This window comes from Canis lupus (assembly GCF_048164855.1).
Source record: "Canis lupus baileyi chromosome 27 unlocalized genomic scaffold, mCanLup2.hap1 SUPER_27_unloc_5, whole genome shotgun sequence".
In the NCBI taxonomy this organism is placed as follows: domain Eukaryota; kingdom Metazoa; phylum Chordata; class Mammalia; order Carnivora; family Canidae; genus Canis; species Canis lupus.
This window is the reverse complement of record NW_027326446.1, coordinates 269,308-293,295: the sequence shown is the minus strand read 5'-3', so window position 1 is coordinate 293,295 and position 23,988 is coordinate 269,308. Positions and strand designations below refer to the sequence as shown.

At 49.5% G+C, this 23,988-nt stretch overlaps 1 protein-coding gene across 15 annotated transcripts in view; it reads right to left on the bottom strand.

The window, feature by feature from the left end:
- Positions 1-23,988, bottom strand: part of LOC140629650 (melanoma antigen preferentially expressed in tumors-like) — a 114,047-nt gene that overhangs the window by 81,638 nt on the left and 8,421 nt on the right. For 13 of the 15 annotated variants that reach the window (XR_012027466.1, XR_012027467.1, XR_012027469.1 and 10 more), the window contains one exon: positions 20,048-23,812. Coding sequence is in view for 2 of the 15 variants with exons in the window: in XM_072819157.1 (XP_072675258.1) it covers positions 23,656-23,812 (157 nt within the window). In the remaining 13 variants the exon portion in view is untranslated. The remainder of the gene's footprint in view (positions 1-20,047; positions 23,813-23,988) is intronic. The other 2 variants (XR_012027468.1, XM_072819158.1) reach the window with 2 other exon arrangements.

Sequence of the window (23,988 nt, the reverse complement as noted above, 5' to 3'; positions counted from 1 at the left end):
TGGTCTCTCTTGGCGCAACGGGCAGCCTTTCTGAATCTCTAGGTACCTCTGCCTCTCTCCTCTGTCTGCCTGTCTCCCTGGTTCCGCGACGAACTCTCTCTAGTCGGGCAGAAGTAGCCCTCCTGGCCAGCCTCCCGGAGAAGCACAAACGAGTGATCTTTCTCCCACTACTTATCGGGGTCTCCCCGGCTTCAACCCTGGTGGCCGCCCAAGGACACGTCACTGGCGAGACAGGACCCAGGTAGGAAACCTGAACCATACCTTACTTACCCAGACCCCATAGAAAGGCAGAAGCGCTTATCGCCCCGTACCGCTTCCTCCAGTCACATGCCCCAATGCCTATCAGCCCGTACAGACACGAGCCCTTAGCACTCCCCCTTCAAAAGCCGGCTTCCCCGGCTCTGCTCCCTCTCGGCGCCTGGGAACCTCGCCCCAGATGCGCCCACTGAAAGCCTCTTTTGACCCACCTTTGCCTGGCCTCTCTAGTTCATTTGCCTACCAGTCGCATGAAACCTGAGATTTGGTGCCGAAACCCGGGAGGAGTTCGAGGCCCCGCTCTGGAGGGAGCCCCTCTCCTCTCACCACCAGGACCTGAACTGAACCCCACGCCTCGAGTCGCCGGGTAGGCGCCCCCTGATTCCGTGCCCCTGTCCCGCTGGTCCTGCCGGAAGCCGCGGCCGCGCCGGGGCAACTCCACAGAGCCAGCGGGTGGCTCTCCGGTGCTCCCTGGGGATCAGGAGACGTCCTCATCCTTAGGGCCACCTCTGTTTCTCTGGTGACCCTGGGCTGCAAACGGGGACGCCTGTCTTCAGTCTCCGGGTTACCCGGTGCGAATCATGGAACTGCCCAATCCCAATGTGACCCCGAAACTCCGACGGGTTGTCTACTGTCCAATTTCAAAACCCGGGGCCGGGATCCCTGGGTGGCGCAGCGGTCTGGCGCCTGCCTTTGACCCAGGGTCCGATCCTGGAGACCCGGCACCGAATCCCACGTCAGGCTCCCGGTGCATGGAGCCTGCTTCTCCCTCTGCTTGTGTCTCTGCCACCCACCCCCTCTCTCTCTCTGTGTGACTATCATAAATAAATAAAAACTTAAAAAAAAAGAAAAGAAAGAAAACCCGGGGCCTTTCCCAGGACCTGAAAAGGCGCCGCCTCAGCCTCATTCATTTCTCTACGGTGGCCCGGCCCCAATATTACCTGGACAATCAGTCTCCACGGCCCCTGAGGGTACTTCTGACTACCAAATTCTCACGGCCCAGGACAATCTCTAGACCTCAGGGCAAGCGGACCAAGGTCCCAGACATGCAGGCTTTCTGGGACCTCCGCTCTCGCCCCTCTCTCTGCTCCCAATGTTCCACGACCCAGGTCCTTTCGGCGCGGGAGCCGCTCCCTCCGCCCCCTCCACCCATTCCCTCAGCTCCAAGAGCCCCCGAATCCTTTCCCCCTTCCCCTGTCTCAGGGTCCCCTGACACCCTGGCCCGAACACCTACTAGGGGAACGCCAGCCCTGCCCCCTGCCCCCTTCTCCTCCTCCTGCCTCCCAACCACACACCTCCTTACCCGTTTCTGACCCCCAACCTTCACCCCCCTACCTCCCCTCCGATCCAGGTGCACAAGATCCCACAAGGTCTCGCCTCCCCTGACCTGGCCGGCCCCCTGCGACAGGTGGTGGGAGCTGAAGGGATTGTTCGGGTCCACGCTTTCTCCCTTCAGGACCTTTCCCACATGGAAAAGGGGGCTGGGCTCTTACTCTGCTAACCCGGGACTGCAGCCAAGAATTCAGTATTTGGCCCAGGCAGAGGGCTTGCTTGACTTGGCAGGATTTGCATGTGCTGCAGACCACCCCCCTTCCACCAGAGGACAGGGAGCGAATGCAGGCTGCCGCCCGACAACACGCCGGCCGGGTCCGTTTCACCGACGGGGCTGTGCCAATCGGTGCTCGGGCGGTTCCCGCCGAGGATCCCGCACGCCCTTAGCAGACGGGCCGGGAGGGGGGGGGCCGCCGCCGCCGCCGCCGCCGCCGCCCCACGTCCACTGTCTCCACGCTGGCACGCGGGCGGTCTCTAACAGGGCTGTCTGTCAACTACGCTAGGGTCCGGCAAGTCGCTCAGAACCCAGATGAGAAGCCTGCTCTTTGCCTTCAGAGGCTCGCTGAGGCTGTAACCCAGTACCCTCGCCTGGACCCTGCCTCCCCGGCCCCGTCCAGGGCTACTGTGGTGGCGACGCATTTTCTCTCTCAGTCCTCCCCGATACCCGGAAAAAAAAATTCAAGAAGGCCGAAGAGGGTCCCCAAACTCCCATTCCCGACCTGCCGACCATGGCATTGAACGTCTTGAACACCCGAGACGAAGAGCGGCTGAACCGCAGGGGCAGGCCAGACTGCAGCTGCAGGTGCAGGTGCAACTCCACACCCCAGCCTCGCTGGCAGCCCTGCGGCCGGCGGGCTCCGGGAGGCACACAGAGGGGCACCCCACCGCATCCCGCCTGGGGCTTGCGTCAGACGCGGCACCGAGGGACACCGGGCCCGTCCATGTCCCAGGATCACGGAGCCGACGCGGCCAGGCCCGCGATGTCGAGTGACGGGCCACTGGAAATCCGCCTGCCCTGGTCTCGGGGCATCCTCGGCGCCTCCACACGGAGGCAACCCTGAGCCGCAAAGTCCAACCTTCCGACTACTCGGACTGGACCACGACTCGCGGGGCCCAGACTCGGACACCCCCTAACCCAGGCCGAGCCTGGGGTGTGGGACCCAGGGAATTTAACAAAAATCCCCTGCCCCTGGACAAGCGGAGCAGGACTAACTCCATTTTCTGCTGCACCCGCCACCTCCTGCTATGACCCCCACAGGACCTGCTTATTGCTTAAGGCGCTGCCCCACCCTAGTCAAGCCACTGAGCACACCCTTACCCGAAATCAGATCATGAAAACGTAACCCCCGCTTGTGCCCCCCAACACTGCGCGCCAATTCTGACCAGAGTGATAGGCCAGTTCAAACGGTCACCATAGGTAGGGTAAACTGGGAGTCAACTGGCCCCCAGTTGCGGGCGGACTCACATGACTGTGCAACCTTCTGTGTGTGTTACAATCCCGTGGGCCACTGGCCCCCGTAAACTGCTACGCCTCTGAGCCCCGGGGTCCAAGTCCCTGCTCCGCCGTGTCGGGTACACTTGGACCCAAGCTCGAGCTTGTAAAGAAACCCTCGTGTGTTTGCATCGGTGTCGGCTCCTGGGGGCTTTCTCGGATTTGCTACCTGGGGCACAACGTGGGGTCCTGCTCCCGGGAGCGGGGAAGTCCGTCTCTTTCCTGCTGGACACGGGGCGACTGGCTCCATTCTGCCTTCCACTCGGGTGCCGGGTTCCCCTCTCCAGTGGTGGTGGTGGTGGGAACTGATGGCACCTCCATCTACTCCACGGACGGGCTCCCCTCTCACCCTCCTTCCTTAGAACTCCTTCCTGCCCGGCTCCTCTCCTCGGCCGGGAGATCCTACACAAACTCAAGGCCACCGTTCGTCTTTCTCCCTCACCCACTGCCTCTGCTCACCTCGTCTTACCCTTCATTTCTCCTGATCCCTCCACTCCACGCCCCCCGTCTCCCTCTACCCCTTAACCCCCAAGTCTGGGACACCTCTAAACCAATGGTGGCCACTCACCACCCCCCCAGTCAAAACCCACTTAAAAGATCAAACCCCCCCGCCTCCTCTCCTTCTCAGCCCCAATTCTCCATTTCGGAAACTCACCGACGGGGACTTAAACCTAGTACAGACCGACTTGGCCAGCACGGCCTCCTTATCCCCAACAGCTCCCCGAGCATCACCCCCATTCTCCCTGCCAGGAAACCTTCTGGAGCCTATCGCCTAGTACAAGGTTGAAGACTCATCAACGAGGCTGCTAGCCCTCTCCACCCGCTGGTGCCCAACCCATACGCCCCACTTCCTACTGTTCCCTCCACCGCTACTCACTTCTCACGCTGAGGCCTCAAAGATGCCTTCTTGATTCACTGCTCCTCCACACCCACATTCATACGTTCTCTTGGCCTTCCCATGGGAAGACCCCGACACACATACCTCAGGACAACTGGCCTGGACGGTCCTGCCTCAGGGACTCCAAGGATAGTCCCCATCTCTTTGGCCAGGCCCTTTCTAGACATCTCCAACAAGGCTCTTTCACACAGAGCACACTCCTCCAAGAAGTCGATGACCTTCCCCTTTGTAGGCCCTCCCGACCTTCCTCACAGGAAGACACTGCTCTCCTCCTCAGCTTCCTTGGTTCTAAAGGGTACCCGGTCACTCCCTCCAAAGCGCAACTTTGCACCCCCACGGTTACCTAGCTGGGTATATCCTTAACCCCTACACCTCGAAAACACTCACTGGAGACCGCCTCCGCCTACCACAACACCAGCATCTCCGGCCTCCCCTCTCCCCGCCAGAACGCCGACAACCTTCTCTCTTTCTTGGCTCTCCTGGGTTTCCTCTGGTACTGGATTCCTGACTCCGCTCTCCTGGCACGACCCCTCCACAGGGCAGCCAAACCAACCCCACGGGGGCCACGGACAGACCCCTCCCCTGTCAAACACCTTCTCTCCAAACGGGAAGACTGCCTTACTTTGGGACCCGTTTCAGCTCTTCCAGATCCCCCAAAACCTCCCTACTTATTGACTGATGAACGTTCCCGCTCGGCCCCTCGCCTCCTGGTACAGCCAACAGGACCAACGGAGCGGACACGGGCGTACCTCTCACAACAGCTAGATGTCGCCGCTCAGGGCTGGCAATCATGTCTCAGAGCCCTGGCTGGGGCCGCCTCCCTGACAAAGGAGGCCCTTAGACTCACTCTACAAGGCCCCTCACCGTTTTCTCCTCTCACCGCCTGGGACACAGATCTACTGAGCCAGAAATCTGTTTCTCATCTGGACCCCGCTAGACTCCAACTTGATCTTCTCCTCTTCATCGAAAACCCGGACATCTACCACCCACCAACCTCTCGTCTAAATCCTGCTCCCCTCCTGCGGGTGGGTACTCCCCCCGCGACTCACACAGAACCCTCCCGGAGGAGCAAGATGGCGGAAGAGTAGGGTCTCCAAATCACCTGTCTCCACCAAACTACCTAGAAAACCTTCAAATTATCCTGAAAATCTATGAATTCGGCCTGAGATTCAAAGAGAGACCAGCTGGAATGCTACAGTGAGAAGAGTTCGCGCATCTATCAAGGTAGGAAGACGGGGAAAAAGAAATAAAGGAACAAAGGCCACCAAGGGGGAGGGGCCCCGCGAGGAGCCGGGCTGAGGCCGGGGCGAGTGTCCCCAGGACAGGAGAGCCCCGTCCCGGAGACGCAGGAGCTGCACCGACCTTCCCGGGCGGAAAGGGGCTCGCGGGGAGTTGGAGCAGGACCCAGGAGGGCGGGGATGCCCTCGGGCTCCCTGGGACAGTAACAGCAACTGCGCGCCCAGGAGAGTGCGCCGAGCTCCCTAAGGGCTGCAGCGCGCACGGCGGGACCCGGCGGGACCCGGAGCAGCTGAAGGGGCTCGGGCGGCGGCTCCGCGGAGGGGGCTGCGGGGCCCCGGGAGCAGCTCGGAGGGGCTCGGGCAGAAGAAGAGGCTCCGTGCGGTGGGGGCTGCGCGGTTCCAGGAGCAGCTCGGAGGGGCTCGGGCGGCAGCTCCGCGGAGGGGGTTGCGCGGCCCGGGAGCGCGAATCCACCAGCGCAGGCTCCGGAGCACAGGGCGCCGGGACACAGCCCAGGATCCCGCCTCCCCCGGGACAGGCAGAGGCCGGGAGGGCCCAGGACAGCGAGGAGGCTCCTGCCCCAGCTGAGCAGATCAGCGGCCCCGCCCCGGAGCCTCCAGGCCCTGCAGACGGAGTTCCTGCCGGAGCTGACTCCAGGTTTCCAGAGCTGCCCCGCCACTGGGGCTGTTCCTCCTGCGGCCTCACGGGGTAAACAACCCCCACCGAGCCCTGCACCAGGCAGGGGCACAGCAGCTCCCCCAACTGCTAACACCTGAAAATCAGCACAACAGGCCCCTCCCCCAGAACACCAGCTAGACTGACAACTTCCAGGAGAAGCCAAGGGACTTAAAGAACACAGAATCAGAAGATACTCCCCGGTGGTTCTTTTTTTTGTTTGTTTGTTTTTGTTTTTGTTTTTGTTTTTGTTTTTGTTTTGTTTTGCTTTTTGATTTGTTTCCTTCCCCCACCCCCTTTTTTTCTCCTTTCTTTTTCTTTCTCTTTTTCTTCTTTTTTTTTTTTTCGTTTTTTTTTCTTTTTCTTCCCTTTTTTTTTCTCTTTCTCTTTTCTTTCCTTCTTTCTCTCCTCTCTTTTTCTCTTTTTCCCAATACAACTTGCTTTTGGCCACTCTGCACTGAGCAAAATGACTAGAAGGAAAACCTCACCTCAAAAGAAAGAATCAGAAACAGTCCTCTCTCCCACAGAGTTACAAAATCTGGATTACAATTCAATGTCAGAAAGCCAATTCAGAAGCACTATTATACAGCTACTGGTGGCTCTAGAAAAAAGTGTAAAGGACTCAAGAGACTTCATGACTGCAGAATTTAGAGCTAATCAGGCAGAAATTAAAAACCAATTGAATGAGATGCAATCCAAACTAGAAGTCCTAACGACGAGGGTTAACGAGGTGGAAGAACGAGTGAGTGACCTAGAAGACAAGTTGACAGCAAAGAGGGAAACTGAGGAAAAAAGAGACAAACAATTAAAAGACCATGAAGATAGATTAAGGGAAATAAATGACAGCCTGAGGAAGAAAAACCTACGTTTAATTGGGGTTCCCGAGGGCGCCGAAAGGGACAGAGGGCCAGAATATGTATTTGAACAAATTCTAGCTGAAAACTTTCCTAATCTGGGAAGGGAAACAGGCATTCAGATCCAGGAAATAGAGAGATCCCCCCCTAAAATCAATAAAAACCGTTCAACACCTCAACATTTAATTGTGAAGCTTGCAAATTCCAAAGATAAGGAGAAGATCCTTAAAGCAGCAAGAGACAAGAAATCCCTGACTTTTATGGGGAGGAGTATTAGGGTAACAGCAGACCTCTCCACAGAGACCTGGCAGGCCAGAAAGGGCTGGCAGGATATATTCAGGGTCCTAAATGAAAAGAACATGCAACCAAGAATACTTTATCCAGCAAGGCTCTCATTCAAAATGGAAGGAGAGATAAAGAGCTTCCAAGACAGGCAGCAACTAAAAGAATATGTGACCTCCAAACCAGCTCTGCAAGAAATTTTAAGGGGGCCTCTTAAAATTCCCCTTTAAGAAGAAGTTCAGTGGAACAGTCCACAAAAACAAAGACTGAATAGATATCATGATGACACTAAACTCATATCTCTCAATAGTAACTCTGAATGTGAACGGGCTTAATGACCCCATCAAAAGGCGCAGGGTTTCAGACTGGATAAAAAAGCAGGACCCATCTATTTGCTGTCTACAAGAGACTCATTTTAGACAGAAGGACACCTACAGCCTGAAAATAAAAGGTTGGAGAACCATTTACCATTCGAATGGTCCTCAAAAGAAAGCAGGGGTAGCCATCCTTATATCAGATAAACTAAAATTTACCCCAAAGACTGTAGTGAGAGATGAAGAGGGACACTATATCATACTTAAAGGATCTATTCAACAAGAGGACTTAACAATCCTCAATATATATGCTCCGAATGTGGGAGCTGCCAAATATATAAATCAATTATTAACCAAAGTGAAGAAATACTTAGATAATAATACACTTATACTTGGTGACTTCAATCTAGCTCTTTCTATACTTGATAGGTCTTCTAAGCAAAACATCTCCAAAGAAACGAGAGCTTTAAATGATACACTGGACCAGATGGATTTCACAGATATCTACAGAACTTTACATCCAAACTCAACTGAATACACATTCTTCTCAAGCGCACATGGAACTTTCTCCAGAATAGACCACATATTGGGTCACAAATCGGGTCTGAACCGATACCAAAAGATTGGGATTGTCCCCTGCATATTCTCGGACCATAATGCCTTGAAATTAGAACTAAATCACAACAAGAAGTTTGGAAGGACCTCAAACACATGGAGGTTAAGGACCATCCTGCTAAAAGATAAAAGGGTCAACCAGGAAATTAAGGAAGAATTAAAAAGATTCATGGAAACTAATGAGAATGAAGATACAACCGTTCAAAATCTTTGGGATGCAGCAAAAGCAGTCCTAAGGGGGAAATACATCGCAATACAAGCATCCATTCAAAAACTGGAAAGAACTCAAATACAAAAGCTAACCTTACACATAAAGGAGCTAGAGAAAAAACAGCAAATAGATCCTACACCCAAGAGAAGAAGGGAGCTAATAAAGATTCGAGCAGAACTCAACGAAATCGAGACCAGAAGAACTGTGGAACAGATCAACAGAACCAGGAGTTGGTTCTTTGAAAGAATTAATAAGATAGATAAACCATTAGCCAGCCTTATTAAAAAGAAGAGAGAGAAGACTCAAATTAATAAAATCATGAATGAGAAAGGAGAGATCACTACCAACACCAAGGAAATACAAACGATTTTAAAAACATATTATGAACAGCTATACGCCAATAAATTAGGCAATCTAGAAGAAATGGACGCATTCCTGGAAAGCCACAAACTACCAAAACTGGAACAGGAAGAAATAGAAAACCTGAACAGGCCAATAACCAGGGAGGAAATTGAAGCAGTCATCAAAAACCTCCCAAGACACAAGAGTCCAGGGCCAGATGGCTTCCCAGGAGAATTTTATCAAACGTTTAAAGAAGAAATCATACCTATTCTCCTAAAGCTGTTTGGAAAGATAGAAAGAGATGGAGTACTTCCAAATTCGTTCTATGAAGCCAGCATCACCTTAATTCCAAAGCCAGACAAAGACCCCGCCAAAAAGGAGAATTACAGACCAATATCCCTGATGAACATGGATGCAAAAATTCTCAACAAGATACTGGCCAATAGGATCCAACAGTACATTAAGAAAATTATTCACCATGACCAAGTAGGATTTATCCCTGGGACACAAGGCTGGTTCAACACCCGTAAAACAATCAATGTGATTCATCATATCAGCAAGAGAAAAACCAAGAACCATATGATCCTCTCATTGGATGCAGAGAAAGCATTTGACAAAATACAGCATCCATTCCTGATCAAAACTCTTCAGAGTGTAGGGATAGAGGGAACATTCCTCGACATCTTAAAAGCCATCTATGAAAAGCCCACAGCAAATATCATTCTCAATGGGGAAGCACTGGGAGCCTTTCCCCTAAGATCAGGAACAAGACAGGGATGTCCACTCTCACCACTGCTATTCAACATAGTACTGGAAGTCCTAGCCTCAGCAATCAGACAACAAAAAGACATTAAAGGCATTCAAATTGGCAAAGAAGAAGTCAAACTCTCCCTCTTCGCCGATGACATGATACTCTACATAGAAAACCCAAAAGTCTCCACCCCAAGATTGCTAGAACTCATACAGCAATTCGGTAGCGTGGCAGGATACAAAATCAATGCCCAGAAGTCAGTGGCATTTCTATACACTAACAATGAGACTGAAGAAAGAGAAATTAAGGAGTCAATCCCATTTACAATTGCACCCAAAAGCATAAGATACCTAGGAATAAACCTCACCAAAGATGTAAAGGATCTATACCCTCAAAACTATAGAACACTTCTGAAAGAAATTGAGGAAGACACAAAGAGATGGAAAAATATTCCATGCTCATGGATTGGCAGAATTAATATTGTGAAAATGTCAATGTTACCCAGGGCAATATACACGTTTAATGCAATCCCTATCAAAATACCATGGACTTTCTTCAGAGAGTTAGAACAAATTATTTTAAGATTTGTGTGGAATCAGAAAAGACCCCGAATAGCCAGGGGAATTTTAAAAAAGAAAACCATATCTGGGGGCATCACAATGCCAGATTTCAGGTTGTACTACAAAGCTGTGGTCATCAAGACAGTGTGGTACTGGCACAAAAACAGACGCATAGATCAGTGGAACAGAATAGAGAATCCAGAAGTGGACCCTGAACTTTATGGGCAACTAATATTCGATAAAGGAGGAAAGACTATCCATTGGAAGAAAGACAGTCTCTTCAATAAATGGTGCTGGGAAAATTGGACATCCACATGCAGAAGAATGAAACTAGACCACTCTCTTTCACCATACACAAAGATAAACTCAAAATGGATGAAAGATCTAAATGTGAGACAAGATTCCATCAAAATCCTAGAGAAGAACACAGGCAACACCCTTTTTGAACTCGGCCATAGTAACTTCTTGCAAGATACATCCACGAAGGCAAAAGAAACAAAAGCAAAAATGAACTATTGGGACACCATCAAGATAAGAAGCTTTTGCACAGCAAAGGATACAGTCAACAAAACTCAAAGACAACCTACAGAATGGGAGAAGATATTTGCAAATGACATATCAGATAAAGGGCTAGTTTCCAAGATCTATAAAGAACTTATTAAACTCAACACCAAAGAAACAAACAATCCAATCATGAAATGGGCAAAAGACATGAACAGAAATCTCACAGAAGAAGACATAGACATGGCCAACATGCACATGAGAAAATGCTCTGCATCACTTGCCATCAGGGAAATACAAATCAAAACCACAATGAGATACCACCTCACACCAGTGAGAATGGGAAAAATTAACAAGGCAGGAAACAACAAATGTTGGAGAGGATGTGGAGAAAAGGGAACCCTCTTACACTGTTGGTGGGAATGTGAACTGGTGCAGCCACTGTGGAAAACTGTGTGGAGGTTCCTCAAACAGTTAAAAATATACCTGCCCTACGACCCAGCAATTGCACTGTTGGGGATTTACCCCAAAGATACAAATGCAATGAAACGCTGGGACACCTGCACCCCGATGTTTCTAGCAGCAATGGCCACGATAGCCAAACTGTGGAAGGAGCCTCGGTGTCCAACGAAAGATGAATGGATAAAGAAGATGTGGTTTATGTATACAATGGAATATTACTCAGCTATTAGAAATGACAAATACCCACCATTTGCTTCAACGTGGATGGAACTGGAGGGTATTATGCTGAGTGAAGTAAGTCAGTCGGAGAAGGACAAACATTATATGTTCTCATTCATTTGGGGAATATAAATAATAGTGAAAGGGAAAATAAGGGAAGGGAGAAGAAATGTGTGGGAAATATCAGAAAGGGAGACAGAACATAAAGACTGCTAACTCTGGGAAACGAACTAGGGGTGGTAGAAGGGGAGGAGGGCGGGGGGTGGGAGTGAATGGGTGACGGGCACTGGGTGTTATTCTGTATGTTAGTAAATTGAACACCAATAAAAAAAAAAAATAAAAAATAAAAAAAAAAAAAAAAAAAAAAAAAAAAGAACCCTCCCATTCCTGCCCTCAACTCCTGCAGGAGCTGACTCCTCCACGTCGGGACTTTCCTATCAAGCCCTCCCGAAGCCTGACCGAATGAATCCTCTTTGTGGATGGTAGTTCTCTCATCGCCCCGGACGGCCAGAGAGAGACACGCGGCCTACGCCGTACTTGCTTACCCTCGATGCCGTCCTGGAGGCGGCTGCCCTCCCCCTCGGGACACCACATACACTGCCTCCAAATACGCCTCCCTCATCACACACACACATTCTGTCCTCTGGCAAGAGCGAGGGTGTCTTACCACCAAGGGTACCACCCATAATCAATGGGCACCTCATTTCACAACTACTGGAGACCCTCAGCCCAGACCCTCAGACCCCCCAACCTCACTCAAGTAGCCACTGTCCACTGTCGTGGACCGACCCTCCGAGGACCTGGTGTCCCGAGGCAACAACAAAGCCGACTCTCCACTGCCCGACCCACTGCCTTAGACCCCCACCAGCTCCCCTCCTCTTCCTCCACACACCACAGTCCCCCTCTTACACACACCAGGAAACTCAGACAGACACCCAAAAGGATGGGAGGAATCGCCAGGGACAAAGGCCGCATCTTCATTCCAAAGAAACTCGCTCTTCCAGACCCTTCAGCCCCCATGATCGTTTCAGACATACGGCAGTCCCTACACGTCGGGCCCAAGGCCTTACACCAGTTCCTACAACCCCTTTTCCACCCTCCACATGTGCCACAGGTTACCGGAGAGGCGCCGAAGTCTTGCAAACCCTGCTCCACGGTCAACGCTCGAGGGGGAATTCGCAGGCCCGGCGGGGCCCAATCCCCAGCTCTGCGCACACCAACCTGGCGAGGACTGGCAGCCTGACTTTTCCCACGTGCCACGCCATAAATCCTTTCCCTACCTGTTAGCCTCAGTGGACACCTTTACACGGTGGATAGGGGCTTTCTCCATACCTCGGGACACTGCGGAGGCGGCGGCCACCATAGCCCTCCAACACATCATTCCGAGGTTCGGCCTCCCGCGGACCCTACCATCTGACAACGGCCCGGCCTCATCTCCAGCATCACCCAGCAAGTCTCCGGGAGCCTAAATATTACCTGGAAACCCCAGTCTTCGGGTAAGGGAGAGCGGGTCGACGGCCTTCTCGAGGGACGTCTCCCCAAACTGCCCTTGGAGCCCGCCCGTCCTGGCCACCCTCCTCCCGCTGGCTTTAACAAGGCTCAAAGCTTCCCCTAGAGGGCCGTGGGCTCTAAGTCCCTTTCAGCTTCTCGTGGGCGGCCCTTCCTGCTCACTCAAAATCTTCCCGTCACCGCCTCCTCTGCTCCTATCTTGCCTACCTTACCTAACTCTTCTAAGAGCCCTCCTGCGGGCCCATGCGACTCAGTCAGCCCGACTCCAGGGGAACCCACAGCAGATACTCCCCAAGCCCTGGCCCCAGGGGATAGCGTCCTGCTACAAGAACTATACCCAAAAACCTTACAGCCTAAGTGCGCCGGTCCCGATACGGTGGCCCTTATGACCCCCACGGCCGCCAAACTCCTAGCACACCACCCGCGGGGTACACAGCTCTAAGTGAAAGCGAGGCCCCTCACGACACGGATGCGCAGGACCACCTTTGGGACCTACTCCAATACTGCTTTCAAAGCTCCATCCTCCTCCTCCTGGTCCTACCTCCTAGTTACTCCACCACTGACCCTTGTTTAGGTGGACGTTTACATGACAGAAACCTGGCACCGGGGAATTTTCAGCACTGATTGTCAACCACCGATTCTCAACCGCCCCTGGAATGGCCAGGCCCCTACAGACTGAGTTACTGCGGGAGATGCCCTGGCCGCTGCTTCTGTTGTTCCTCCTAGTGTCACTTAGTACCTCGGACAGATAGGGGCCGCCAGTGAGCAGAGGCCTCACGGGATAAACAGCTCCCACGGAGCCTTGCACCTGCTAGGGGGCGAAGCATGTCCCACATGTGCACACACCTGAGAATCAGCATGGCCGGCCCCTCCCCCAGAAGACCAGCTGGAAGGACAGGGGAAGAGCAAGTTCCTGTCCAAGCAGCGCTAGAAGGTTCAAGGCTAAGTCTAGGCACTTACAGTATATAAAATCAGAGGATACCCCTTCTTGTTTTTTGTTTCCCGCCCCCTTTCTTCTTTTTCCTGTACTAGCTGTTTTTAGCTAATCTGCACTGAGCAAAATGACTAGGAGGAAGGATTCACCACAAAAGAAAGAATAAGAAACAGTCCTCTCTCCCACAGAGCTACAGAATTTGGATTTCAATTCATTGTCAGAAAGCCAATTCAGAAGCACAATTATGAAGCTACCGGTGGCTCTGGAAAAAAGCATAAAGGATTCAAGAGACTTCATGACTGTAGAATTTCGATCTAATCTGTCCAAAATTAAAAATCAATTAAATGAGATGCAATCCAAACTGGAGGTCCTATCCTGCTAAAAGATGAAAGGGTCAACCAAGAAATTAGAGAATTAAAAAATTCATGGAAGCTAATGAGAATGAAGATACAACCACTCAAAATCTTTGGGATGCAGAAAAGCAGTTCTGAGGGGGAAATACATCACAATACAAGCATCCATCCAAAAACTGGAAAGAACTCAAATACAAAAGCTAACCTTGAACCTAAAGCAGCTGGAGATGAACAGCAAATGAACCTTCCACCAGCTGAAGAAGAGAGTTAGTAAAGATTTGAGCAGATCTTAACAAAATAGAGACCAGAAGAACTGTGGAACACATCAACAAAACCAGGAGCTGGTTTTTGAAAAAATAAGATAGATAAACCATTAACCAGCCTTATTAAAAAGAAGAGAGAAAAGACCCAAATTAATAAAATCAGGAATGAGAATGGAGCGGTCACCAACACCAAGGAAATACAAAGGATTATAATAACATATTATGAGCTGAGCAGCTATACACCAATAAATTATGCAATGGAGAAGAAATAGACGCATTTCTGGAAGACCACAAACTACCAAAACTGGAGCAGGAGGAAAGAGAAAACCTGAAGAGGTCGATAACCAGGGAGGAAATTGAAGCACTCATCAAAATCCTCCCAAGACACAAATACGAGGGCCACATGGCTTCCCTGGGGAATTCTATCAAATGTTTAAAGAAGAAACCATGCAGATTCTACTAAAGCTGTTTGAAAGATAGAAAGAGATGGGATACTTCCAAACTCGTTATATGAGGCCAGCATCACCTTAATTCTAAAACCAGACAAAGACCTGTCCAAAAAGGAAATTACAGACAAATATCCCTGACGAACACGGATGCAAAAATTCTCAACAAAATACTAGCCAATAGGATCCAATGATACATTAAGAAGAGTATTCACCATGACCAAGTGGGATTTCACCGCGGAACGCAAGGCTGGTTCAGCACTCCTAAAACAATCAATGTGATTGATCATATCAGCAAGAGAAAATCAAGAACCATAGGATCCTCTCAATAGATGCAGAGAAAGCTTTTGACAAAATACAGCATCCATGCCTGATCAAAACTCTTCACACTGTAGGCATAGAGGGAACATTCCTCAGCATCTTAAAAGCCATCTATGAAAAGCCCACCCCAAATATCATTCTCAGTAGGGAACCACTGGGAGCCTTTCCCCTAAGATCAGGAATACGACAGGGATCCTGAAGTGGGATTCAAATCCAGAACCCGAGGATCATGAACTGAGCCAAAGGCAGATGCTTAACCGCTGAGCCACCCAGGCGTCCCTCATCTCTCACTTTCAACCAAAAGCTAGAAACAATTAAACTTAATAGGCATGTTGAATCCCTAGAGAAGAGGTCAAAAGCTTGGTGTGTTGTGCCAGTGAGCCAAATTGTGAATGTAAAGGAAAAGTTCTTAAAGGAAATTGAAAGGGCTATTCCAGAGAACACATAAATCCTAAGAAAGCAAAAGAATCTTACCACTTATATGGGGAAAATTTTAGTGGTTTGGATGGAACATCAAACCAGCCACAATATCTCAACGCAAAACTTAATGCAGAGCAAGGCCCTATCGCTCTTCAATTCTGGGAAGGCTGAGAGATATAAGGAAGCTGTAGAATAAAAGACTGAAGCTAGCAGAGGTTGGTTCCTAAGATTGAAGGAAGGAAACCATCTCTATAACATAAAAGTGCAAAGTGAGGCAGCAAGTACTGATGCAGAAGCGGTAACAAATTACCCAGATCAAGCTAAGACAACTCATGAGGGTGCCTACACTAAACAAATTTTTTTTAAGATTTGAGAGAGAGAGCACCCACCCGCACACTCGTGAGTGCACAGTGGGGAGGGGAAGAAGGAGAGCGAGAGAGAAACTACAAGCAGACTCCACGCCGAGCACAGAGACCAACACAAGGCCCAATCTCACAGCCCTGAGATCATGGCCTGAGCAGAAACCAAGAGTAGGATGCTTAACAGACTGAGCCACCCAGGAGCCCCACAATAAATTTTCAACAGAGACCAAACAGACATATGGGAAGAAGATGTCATTTGGGACTTCATGGCTACACAAGAGAAGTCATGGCAGGCTTCAAAGGAGGGGATGACTCCCTTATTAGGAGCTCATGCAGCTGATGACTTGAAGTAGAAATCTAAGCCCATTTACCATTCCAAAAATCCTAGTGCCTTTATGAATTATGCTAAGTGTACTCGACAAATGGAGCCTGGATGACAGCACACCTGTTCACAACATGGTTTACTGCATATTTGAAACCCACTGTTGAGACCTACTGCTCAAGGGGGAAAAAAAAGATTCCTTTCAAAATATCACCGCTGACGATACACTTGGAGACACATTCTGACGGGAGTTGTACAATGGCATTAATGTTTTCCTGACTGCTACACATCTGCTCTGTAGTGCATGGATCAAGGAATAAGTATGACTTTCAGGTCTTATTATTTAGGAAACAAATTTTGGAGGTGCCTGGCTGGCTCAATTGGAAGACATGTGACTTGATCTCAGGGTTGTGAGTTCAGGCCCCATGTTGGGTCTAGAGATTTCTTTAAAAAACCTAAAAATAATAATAAATAAATTTGTAAGGCTACAGCTGCCACAGTGATTCCTCTGATGGATATAGGCTAAGTAAACTGAAAACTTCTGGGAAGGGTTCACCATTCTAGATGCCATTGAGAACACTCTCATGGTACCAATGCAGAAAAAAAATCCAGAATAGAGACACAAAAGATGAAAGCAAATTACTATAAAAAAAATGACTAAATAATAAAGACAGCAAAAGACAAAGAAAGGAACACAATAGCAAAAGAAAACAACCAAAATGGCAATACTAAGTCTTTATCCATCAATAATTATTGAAATGTTAAAAATTAAACTTTTTATTTTATATTTTAAAGATTTTATTAGTGTATTCGTGAGAGTTAGAGAGAAGGGGGCAGAGATACAGGCAGAGGGAGAAGCAGGCTCCATGCAGGGAGCCTGACATGGGACTCGACCCTGGGTCCCCAGGATCACGCCCTGGGCCGAAGGTGGCGCTAAACTGCTAAGTCACCGGGGCTGCCCATAAACTCATTAAAAAAAAAAAAGAAAGAAAGAAAAAGATGTATTTTTCCAGAGAGAGTGCACATGCATGTGAGCAGGTCAAGGGCAGAGGGAGAAGAGAGAGAGAATCCCAGCAGACTCTCTCCTGAACGCGGAGCCAGACATGGGGCTTGATCTCCTGACCCTGAGGTCAAGATCTAAGCCAAAACCAAGAGTCAGATGCTCAACCGACTGAGCCACCCAGGTGCCCCAGCATTAAACTCTTTACTCAAAAGCCATGGAGTGGCTGAATGGATAAATAAAACAAGAACCAGTAACATGCTGTCATAAGAGACTTGTGGTATATTGAAGAATACACACAGACTGAAAGTGAAGGAATGGAAAATATTCCATGCAAATGGTAACTAAAAGAAAGGGTGGCTCTGCTTATGTCAGACAAAATGGACTTTAAGTTAAAAATGGTCTCACGAAACGAAGAATGCCATTATGGAATGATAAAAGGGTTAACCCAGAAGTAAAACATAAGACTTGTAAATATACATGCACCCCACATCATAGCATCACAGTGATAGACAGTAATCCCCCTCACCCACGGTTTTGCTTTCCATGGTTTCAATTACCTGTGATCAACTGTGATCTGGAAGCAGATGACCCTCCTCCTTCTGAGGTAAGATCAGAAGGTCAACAGTAGCCTAACACTACGTCACAAGGCCTACGTTATTCACCTACTTCATCTCATCACACAGGCATTGCGTCGCCTCACATCATCATAAGAAAAGGGGTGCGTATGGTACAATAAGGTATTTTGTGAGAGAGAGACATTCACATAACTTTTTTTAGGCCATGTTGTTACAATTTTTTGTATATTAGCTTTATCGTTAATATCTCACGGTACCTAATTCATAAAGTAACCTTTATCATAGAAATAGATGTTTAAGAAAAAAAACAGGATATGCAGTTGATCTGTGAACACCACAGGGTTGAACTGCATGGGTTCACTTAAATGTAGCTTCTCAAAGAGCTGCCAACATTAAGCCACAAGGCATTTATTTACAACCGCATAGGACCAAACTGAAGGCCTTTAGCACAGACGTCCCATCTGTTGTTGCCTTCTGAGTACCTAGAGAGGCTCAGTGAGGCTGCCAGCATCCGCCCACCACAGGAGGTCCCAGGACTGGGCAGGTCACATCATGTACTAATGGGGTGATTGGGCTGAACTCCTGGGGCTGGCAAGTAGAAGGCTGGGCTAAAGTAGAAAGTGCCCAGAGGGCAGAGACAGTGCCGCAAAGAGAGCCCCACACCCCTGGTGCCCTCATCCCTCCTCCCAAGTCCTCCATGCAGTAGGTGTGACTGCAGGCCTTGGGCCCCTCCTGGGCTGGGTGTGGACTCCTCCTCCTAGTGGTGCCCTGGCCCCATGGCCTCCTGGAGGCCAGCACACTCAAGTTTGGCTACAGTAGCTGTTGACCATGGCTTGTGGTACACCAGCAGGCAGATGGGGCAGCTATACTGAACCTCCAAGATACTGCTGCCACCTTTAGACCCACCCAGTGACCTACTGATGAGCCAAGGCTACCAGGCTGCAGGACATGGCCATCTCGGGGCCACCATTCCTGTCACGAGCCAGTACACTCACGTAAGTATGTATACAGTACCCTGACCCTATCTTCTCTTTTTTATTAGAGTGCAGGTGGGCAAGTTGCGGGAGGGAGTGGGAGAGAGGATCTTAAGCAGGCTCTATGCCCAGCATGGAGTCTACACTGGGGCTTGAATTCATGACCCTGAGATCATGTATGGTCTACGTTGAAATCAAGAGTCAGATGCTTAACTGAATCATCCAGGTGCCCCCACACCCTTGAAGGTAGACTCCATTGGGCGTGGAGCCCAATGCAGGGCCTGAACTCATGACCCTGAGATTGAGACCTGAGCCGACATCAAGAGTTGAACTCTTAACTGAAGGAGCCACCCAAGCACCCCTATTTTCTCTTCTTTGTGATTTTTTAAATATTTCCTTTTCTCTAGTTTACTTTACTATATAAATACAGTATATCATACATATAACATAAAATATGTGTTATTCTTGTCGGTAAGGCTTCTCACAATAGTATGCCATTAGTACTTACGTTTTGGGGGAAGACAAAAGTTATATACAGATTTCTCACTGTTGGCATCCGTATCCACCATGCTGTTCTCAAGGGTCAACTGTACTAACAAACTAAATTCAACAGCACATCAAGAGAGTCCTATACCCTGACCAAGTGGGATTTATCCTTGGGATTCGAAGTTGGCCTCACACATGCAAAATCAATGCAAATCAATGTGAGACACAATACAAACAATGAGACACAAATATTACATCATCATCATTTCAACAGACGCAGAACATGTGACAAACTTCAACACCAACTCATGTTCAATAAAACTTCTAAAACCTCAACACAATAAAGCCCATCTATGAAAACTCTACAGCTAATATAACCAGTGCGGTAAACCTGAAAGAACAAGGCAACGATCTCCACTCTCACTACTGCTACTCAACACTGTTCTGGAAGTCCTAGCCTGAGCAATCAGGCAAGACACAGAAACACAAGGTATAGAAGTCATAAAGAAAAAAGTAAAATTATCTATTCACAGGTGGAAAGATCATATATGTAGGAAAGTGTAAAGACTTTCCACAAAAACCTACTAAAATTCAGTAAACTTACACAATATAAAATCAACGTATAAAAATTGGAGACATTTCGAAAGACTAACAATGAAATACCTAAAAAAGAAATTAAGAAAACAATTCCATCTACCATAACAACAGCAAGAATAAAATACTTAGGAACCAAAAGAGGTGCAAGACTCGTATGCTGAAAATTATAAACACTGATGAAGGAAATTTTCAAAGACACAAATAAATGGAAAGACATTCCAAGTTCCTGGATTGGAAAAATACTGTTAACCTATCCATACTACTCAAAGTGAAGCCTCCATCTCCTTGACTCCTTCTCACCGTCTCTCTCATTTCTCCGCCTGGGAGGGGTGTCCCCAGCTCTCCTCATATCTGGGTGCTTCTCAACACTCACCTATGAGTCATCAGAAGGTTCACACAGAAGCCTCAATTCCCTGATCTTCCCCACCACAACCCCCCTCAAAAAGAATAGGGGCTATAAAGGAAAACCCCAGTTCTGTCTACCTCCTTCAAAGGGAAAAACCTGGGGCTTCCCTGCTGGGAGTCTCTCCTGTGTCTCCGTTACTCTTCACACAAGTGACTTCTGACACTTTAGGCGTGAGGCGATTTTTCCCTGCAATGAGAACTCAGTCACATCACATCTCTGATACCATCCACCTGGAGATAGTGGCGGATCCCAACTTACCCGCCCAGTCCCACAAGACCGCCCCCGCCCTACTTCAGATGCCAATAGTAGTTAAGTCCCCAGGTTATACAACTTGTCTGATCTGGATGCAAATCAGAGGCTCCCATGAGCACCCCCTCGGGTTGGAGTAATTTGCTACAGTGGCTCACAGATCTCAGGGAAACACATTTACCAGTTATAAAAGGACAAACAATACAGATGAAGAGCCGGATGAAGACTTACACAGGGTGAAGTCTTGGCGGGGGGAGGACGTGCAGGAGTTTCTGTCCTTGTGGTGTTGGGGTACATCTAGGTGGAAGCTCTCCAAATCCCCTATGACTGGGGTTTTAGGGAGGTCTCCTCACATAGGCATGATCAATCATTCCATTTCCAGCCCCTCTTCCCTGCTCTGGAAGATGAGGGATGGGGCCTAAAATTCCAAGCTCGTAATCATGGCCTCATCTTTCTGGGGACCAGTCCCATCTGGGAGTCATCTGAGAGCACAGCCTGAGCCACCTCATTAGAACAAAAGATGATCCTAGCACCCTTATCACTTGGGAATTTATAAAGCTTTCAAGAGCCCTCTGGGGACTCCTGGGTGGCTCAGTGGGTTACCCTGCCTTTGGCCCAGGGCGTGGTCCTAGTGTCCCAGGATCCAGTCCCACATCGGGCTCCCTGGGCGGAAGCCTACTTCTCTCTCTGCCTGTGTCTCTGCCCCTCTCTCTCTCTCTCTCTGTCTCTCTCATGAATAAATAAAATCTTAAAAGAACAAAAGCCCTCTGTCAGGGATGGGGGTCAAAGACCAAATGCTGGAACAGAGGATGTTCCTAGTGTTATTACTTAGGAAATGACAAGGTTTCAGGAGCTCTGTGCCAGCAACTGAGGGCAGAGACTGATGCATATTCTCAATCATCTCATAGTGCTCCTAACTCCAATAAGCCCTCATCAGACTGGTATTCCTTCTGTCATTCTTACAGCGCTCCTTTGAAACCAGCTTTCTTACGGGTCTGCTGACTTGGTTTAGTGGGCCCCATCCTCTTTCAAAGCTAAGTTCTTGGAGAGCAGACACCCCGAATGTTTACACCGTCTTCCCGGTGAGAGCAGTTTCTGAACAAAACAGGAAGTCAACAAATATTTGAATAAATAGTTGAATGAACGCTCCGTGTTGATCGTATCACGTTCACCTATTCCTTTGATGAACATTTCATTGACCTCACTTTATAAACTAATGTTTTGAGAATTAACTCACCCAACTGCGTGTTGTTCAAAGTGGGAATACTGAAGCATAATGAAAGGGAAACTGGGTAAACAGACTAGAAGTACCAGTGTCAGGCGAAGTTGTCCTTTTATACGCAGCATCAGAACACTTGCACAGTGTCCATGTTTGACCAGTGCTTGTCGATTTCATGAAGAATTGAGCCCCAGCTGGATCCAGAAACAGCAGTCCCCACTGGAGCGTTGGTTGTGTTTTCTTGTTTTGATAGTTTTCCTTGAAGCCACACCATCCGGGAAATCCACAACCACAGCTCCAGGACAGATGCTGCTCCTCTTCCCCATCAGGTCAGCTGTGCGTTTTCAGTGTCAGGCCACTGAGGTAGAATTAGTTGACTCCATGTCGGCCCGCTGGGGTGGTTGCAACATTTCCTGCAACTTGGCGTGCACCCGGGCAAGTTCCACTCTGTTGAGCTTCCCCCACCTGTATTCATCCAAGTATACAACACATTCAGCAGGAACAGGGGACTGCACACGCTTCAGCTCCTTCAACCCTCCTAACTGTTGAAGCACGTTCGTGATGCCCGATGTGGAGATGACATTGTCGTAGAACACGAGCGAGGGGAGGCTCGAGCAGCAGCACAGAGCAGGCAAGCAGGGTTCGGAGCTGGGCTTCCTTCAGCCGGCAGCTGCACAAGTTCAGGTGCTGTAGAGTGCCAGACACCTCCCCCAGCAGAACCTGGAGGGGCCCAGGAACCGTGTGGGACAGGTTATTGCCACAGAGAACCAACTCCTTCAGGCAGGTGGCACGAATGCTCTGGGACAAGTAGGTGATGTCATTCTCAATGAGCCTGCATCCATTGATCACCAGCGTCTCCAGTGGTTTTGCAGGCCATTGTGGACAGACAGACACAGTCACTTCTTGGAAACTCGAGTGTCCCACTAGATACATTTGGGAAAGATCCAGAAATCTGGCCTGAGAAATTGGCACAATGCCTACCCGAGTCTGGATGCACATGGTGGGAGCCAGGCTTCTGTAGTGGTTAAGACCACAGAGTGTGGAGTGAAACCCATCCCCGCTGGCCATGGGACCTCTCTGTTTGCAGACTATGGAGTCAGGCACCTCTCAGCCTTAGCTTCCTAATAAGCCCCATCAACACAATTATCGCACATGCTCCACAAAGTGTGGCTGAATTAATGAAATTTAACTATAGCTCCTACACATGGTAAAGCATAGGTTTTACTGGCTGGAGAATTTGGGAAGATGGTTCCCCATGCTTCTATTTACTCAAAGACCAGGCCCCAGGAGAACAGCTCTGTATTCGGGGGGGTGGGGGGGGCAGGCTACAGAGAAGTCTGTGAGACACAAAAGAGAGGAAGGAGTTCATCAAATCAGCTGAGCTTAGACATTGGTGAGGGGGCAGTTCCCTCCCTCAAACACCACCCTGACAACCTACCATCCTGGTTCACTTTCTCTACATAAGCTCTAGGAAGACGAGACCCTGAGTTTGGTCAGAGTTTCATATCCATTCTTAGCTGTCTGCTTGGCACGGACTGAGTGCGTGAAAATGAATGAAAGAGTGAATGACAGGCCAATTTCAGACCTGCATCTTTCTCTTCTATAGCAATCGACAGCCACTGGCTGGTCCAAGACCTCAGCCTTGCAGTCTGTGTCCTCAGTGACTCTGCGGCCTCACAGGATTGGAAATCCAGGCTTGTCTCTGCTCCGACGCAGCGGGGTTCAGGGACGACTCCAGGGATCCTGGCCCCTGGCCCTTCAGAGGGACTTGTCGCACACTCACTCAGCATCTTATGCAGCTGGCCCGAGAGACAGCCAAAGATGAGATGGAGCTTCTAGAGGCGGCCCAGTGGACTCAGCAAAAAGAAACAGTCTGCAGGGAAATCCCAGGGGATGTCGTTCATGATGAGGTTGCCCAGGTTGCTCATTTACCCTTGCGCGGGTAAAAAACTGGATTAGGTCAGAACGGGAGCAGAACGTACTCCTGTAATGAAGCCTCAGCTCCCGGATGGTCTCCAGCTCCAGCATCCCCAGGATCTCGACAAGGCTGAGGAATGGCACTTGGACAATGACCAGTGTCTGACAGTGGAGGCGCAGACCGCCATGGTTCTTCTCGACTCTCTGGAGTATGTACGAGGGGAACCCAGACAGGTGGAAGAAGCCAAACAAACCACCTAGGAAAAGGTCTCTGTGTATTTCCTCGGGTTCTCGGTGATGCTAAGGCTGTTCTTTGTAACTGGGTGTCAGCTTGTCCGCCTCCGGCTCTTCTAGCATGTGAGTGATGACAAAGGGTGCAGGAGTAGCCTCCGAGCACTCCTCCCAGTTGGAGTGCTCAACGTCATGGGTAAAATCCAGCACCTTCAGCTTTGATCTCCTGTGGGGAATGAGGAGGAGAGCAGACATGAGGAATTTCAGGCCTGTAGAGCGGGGCCGGCAGGAGACCAGCAGCAGCGGCAGACCCTGGGGACCCACCACTGTGCCAACCAGCAGCCCTGCCCTCTGCCGTCCACTACGCCTTCTAGGTGCCCTCCTTGCTTCCCCACATTATAC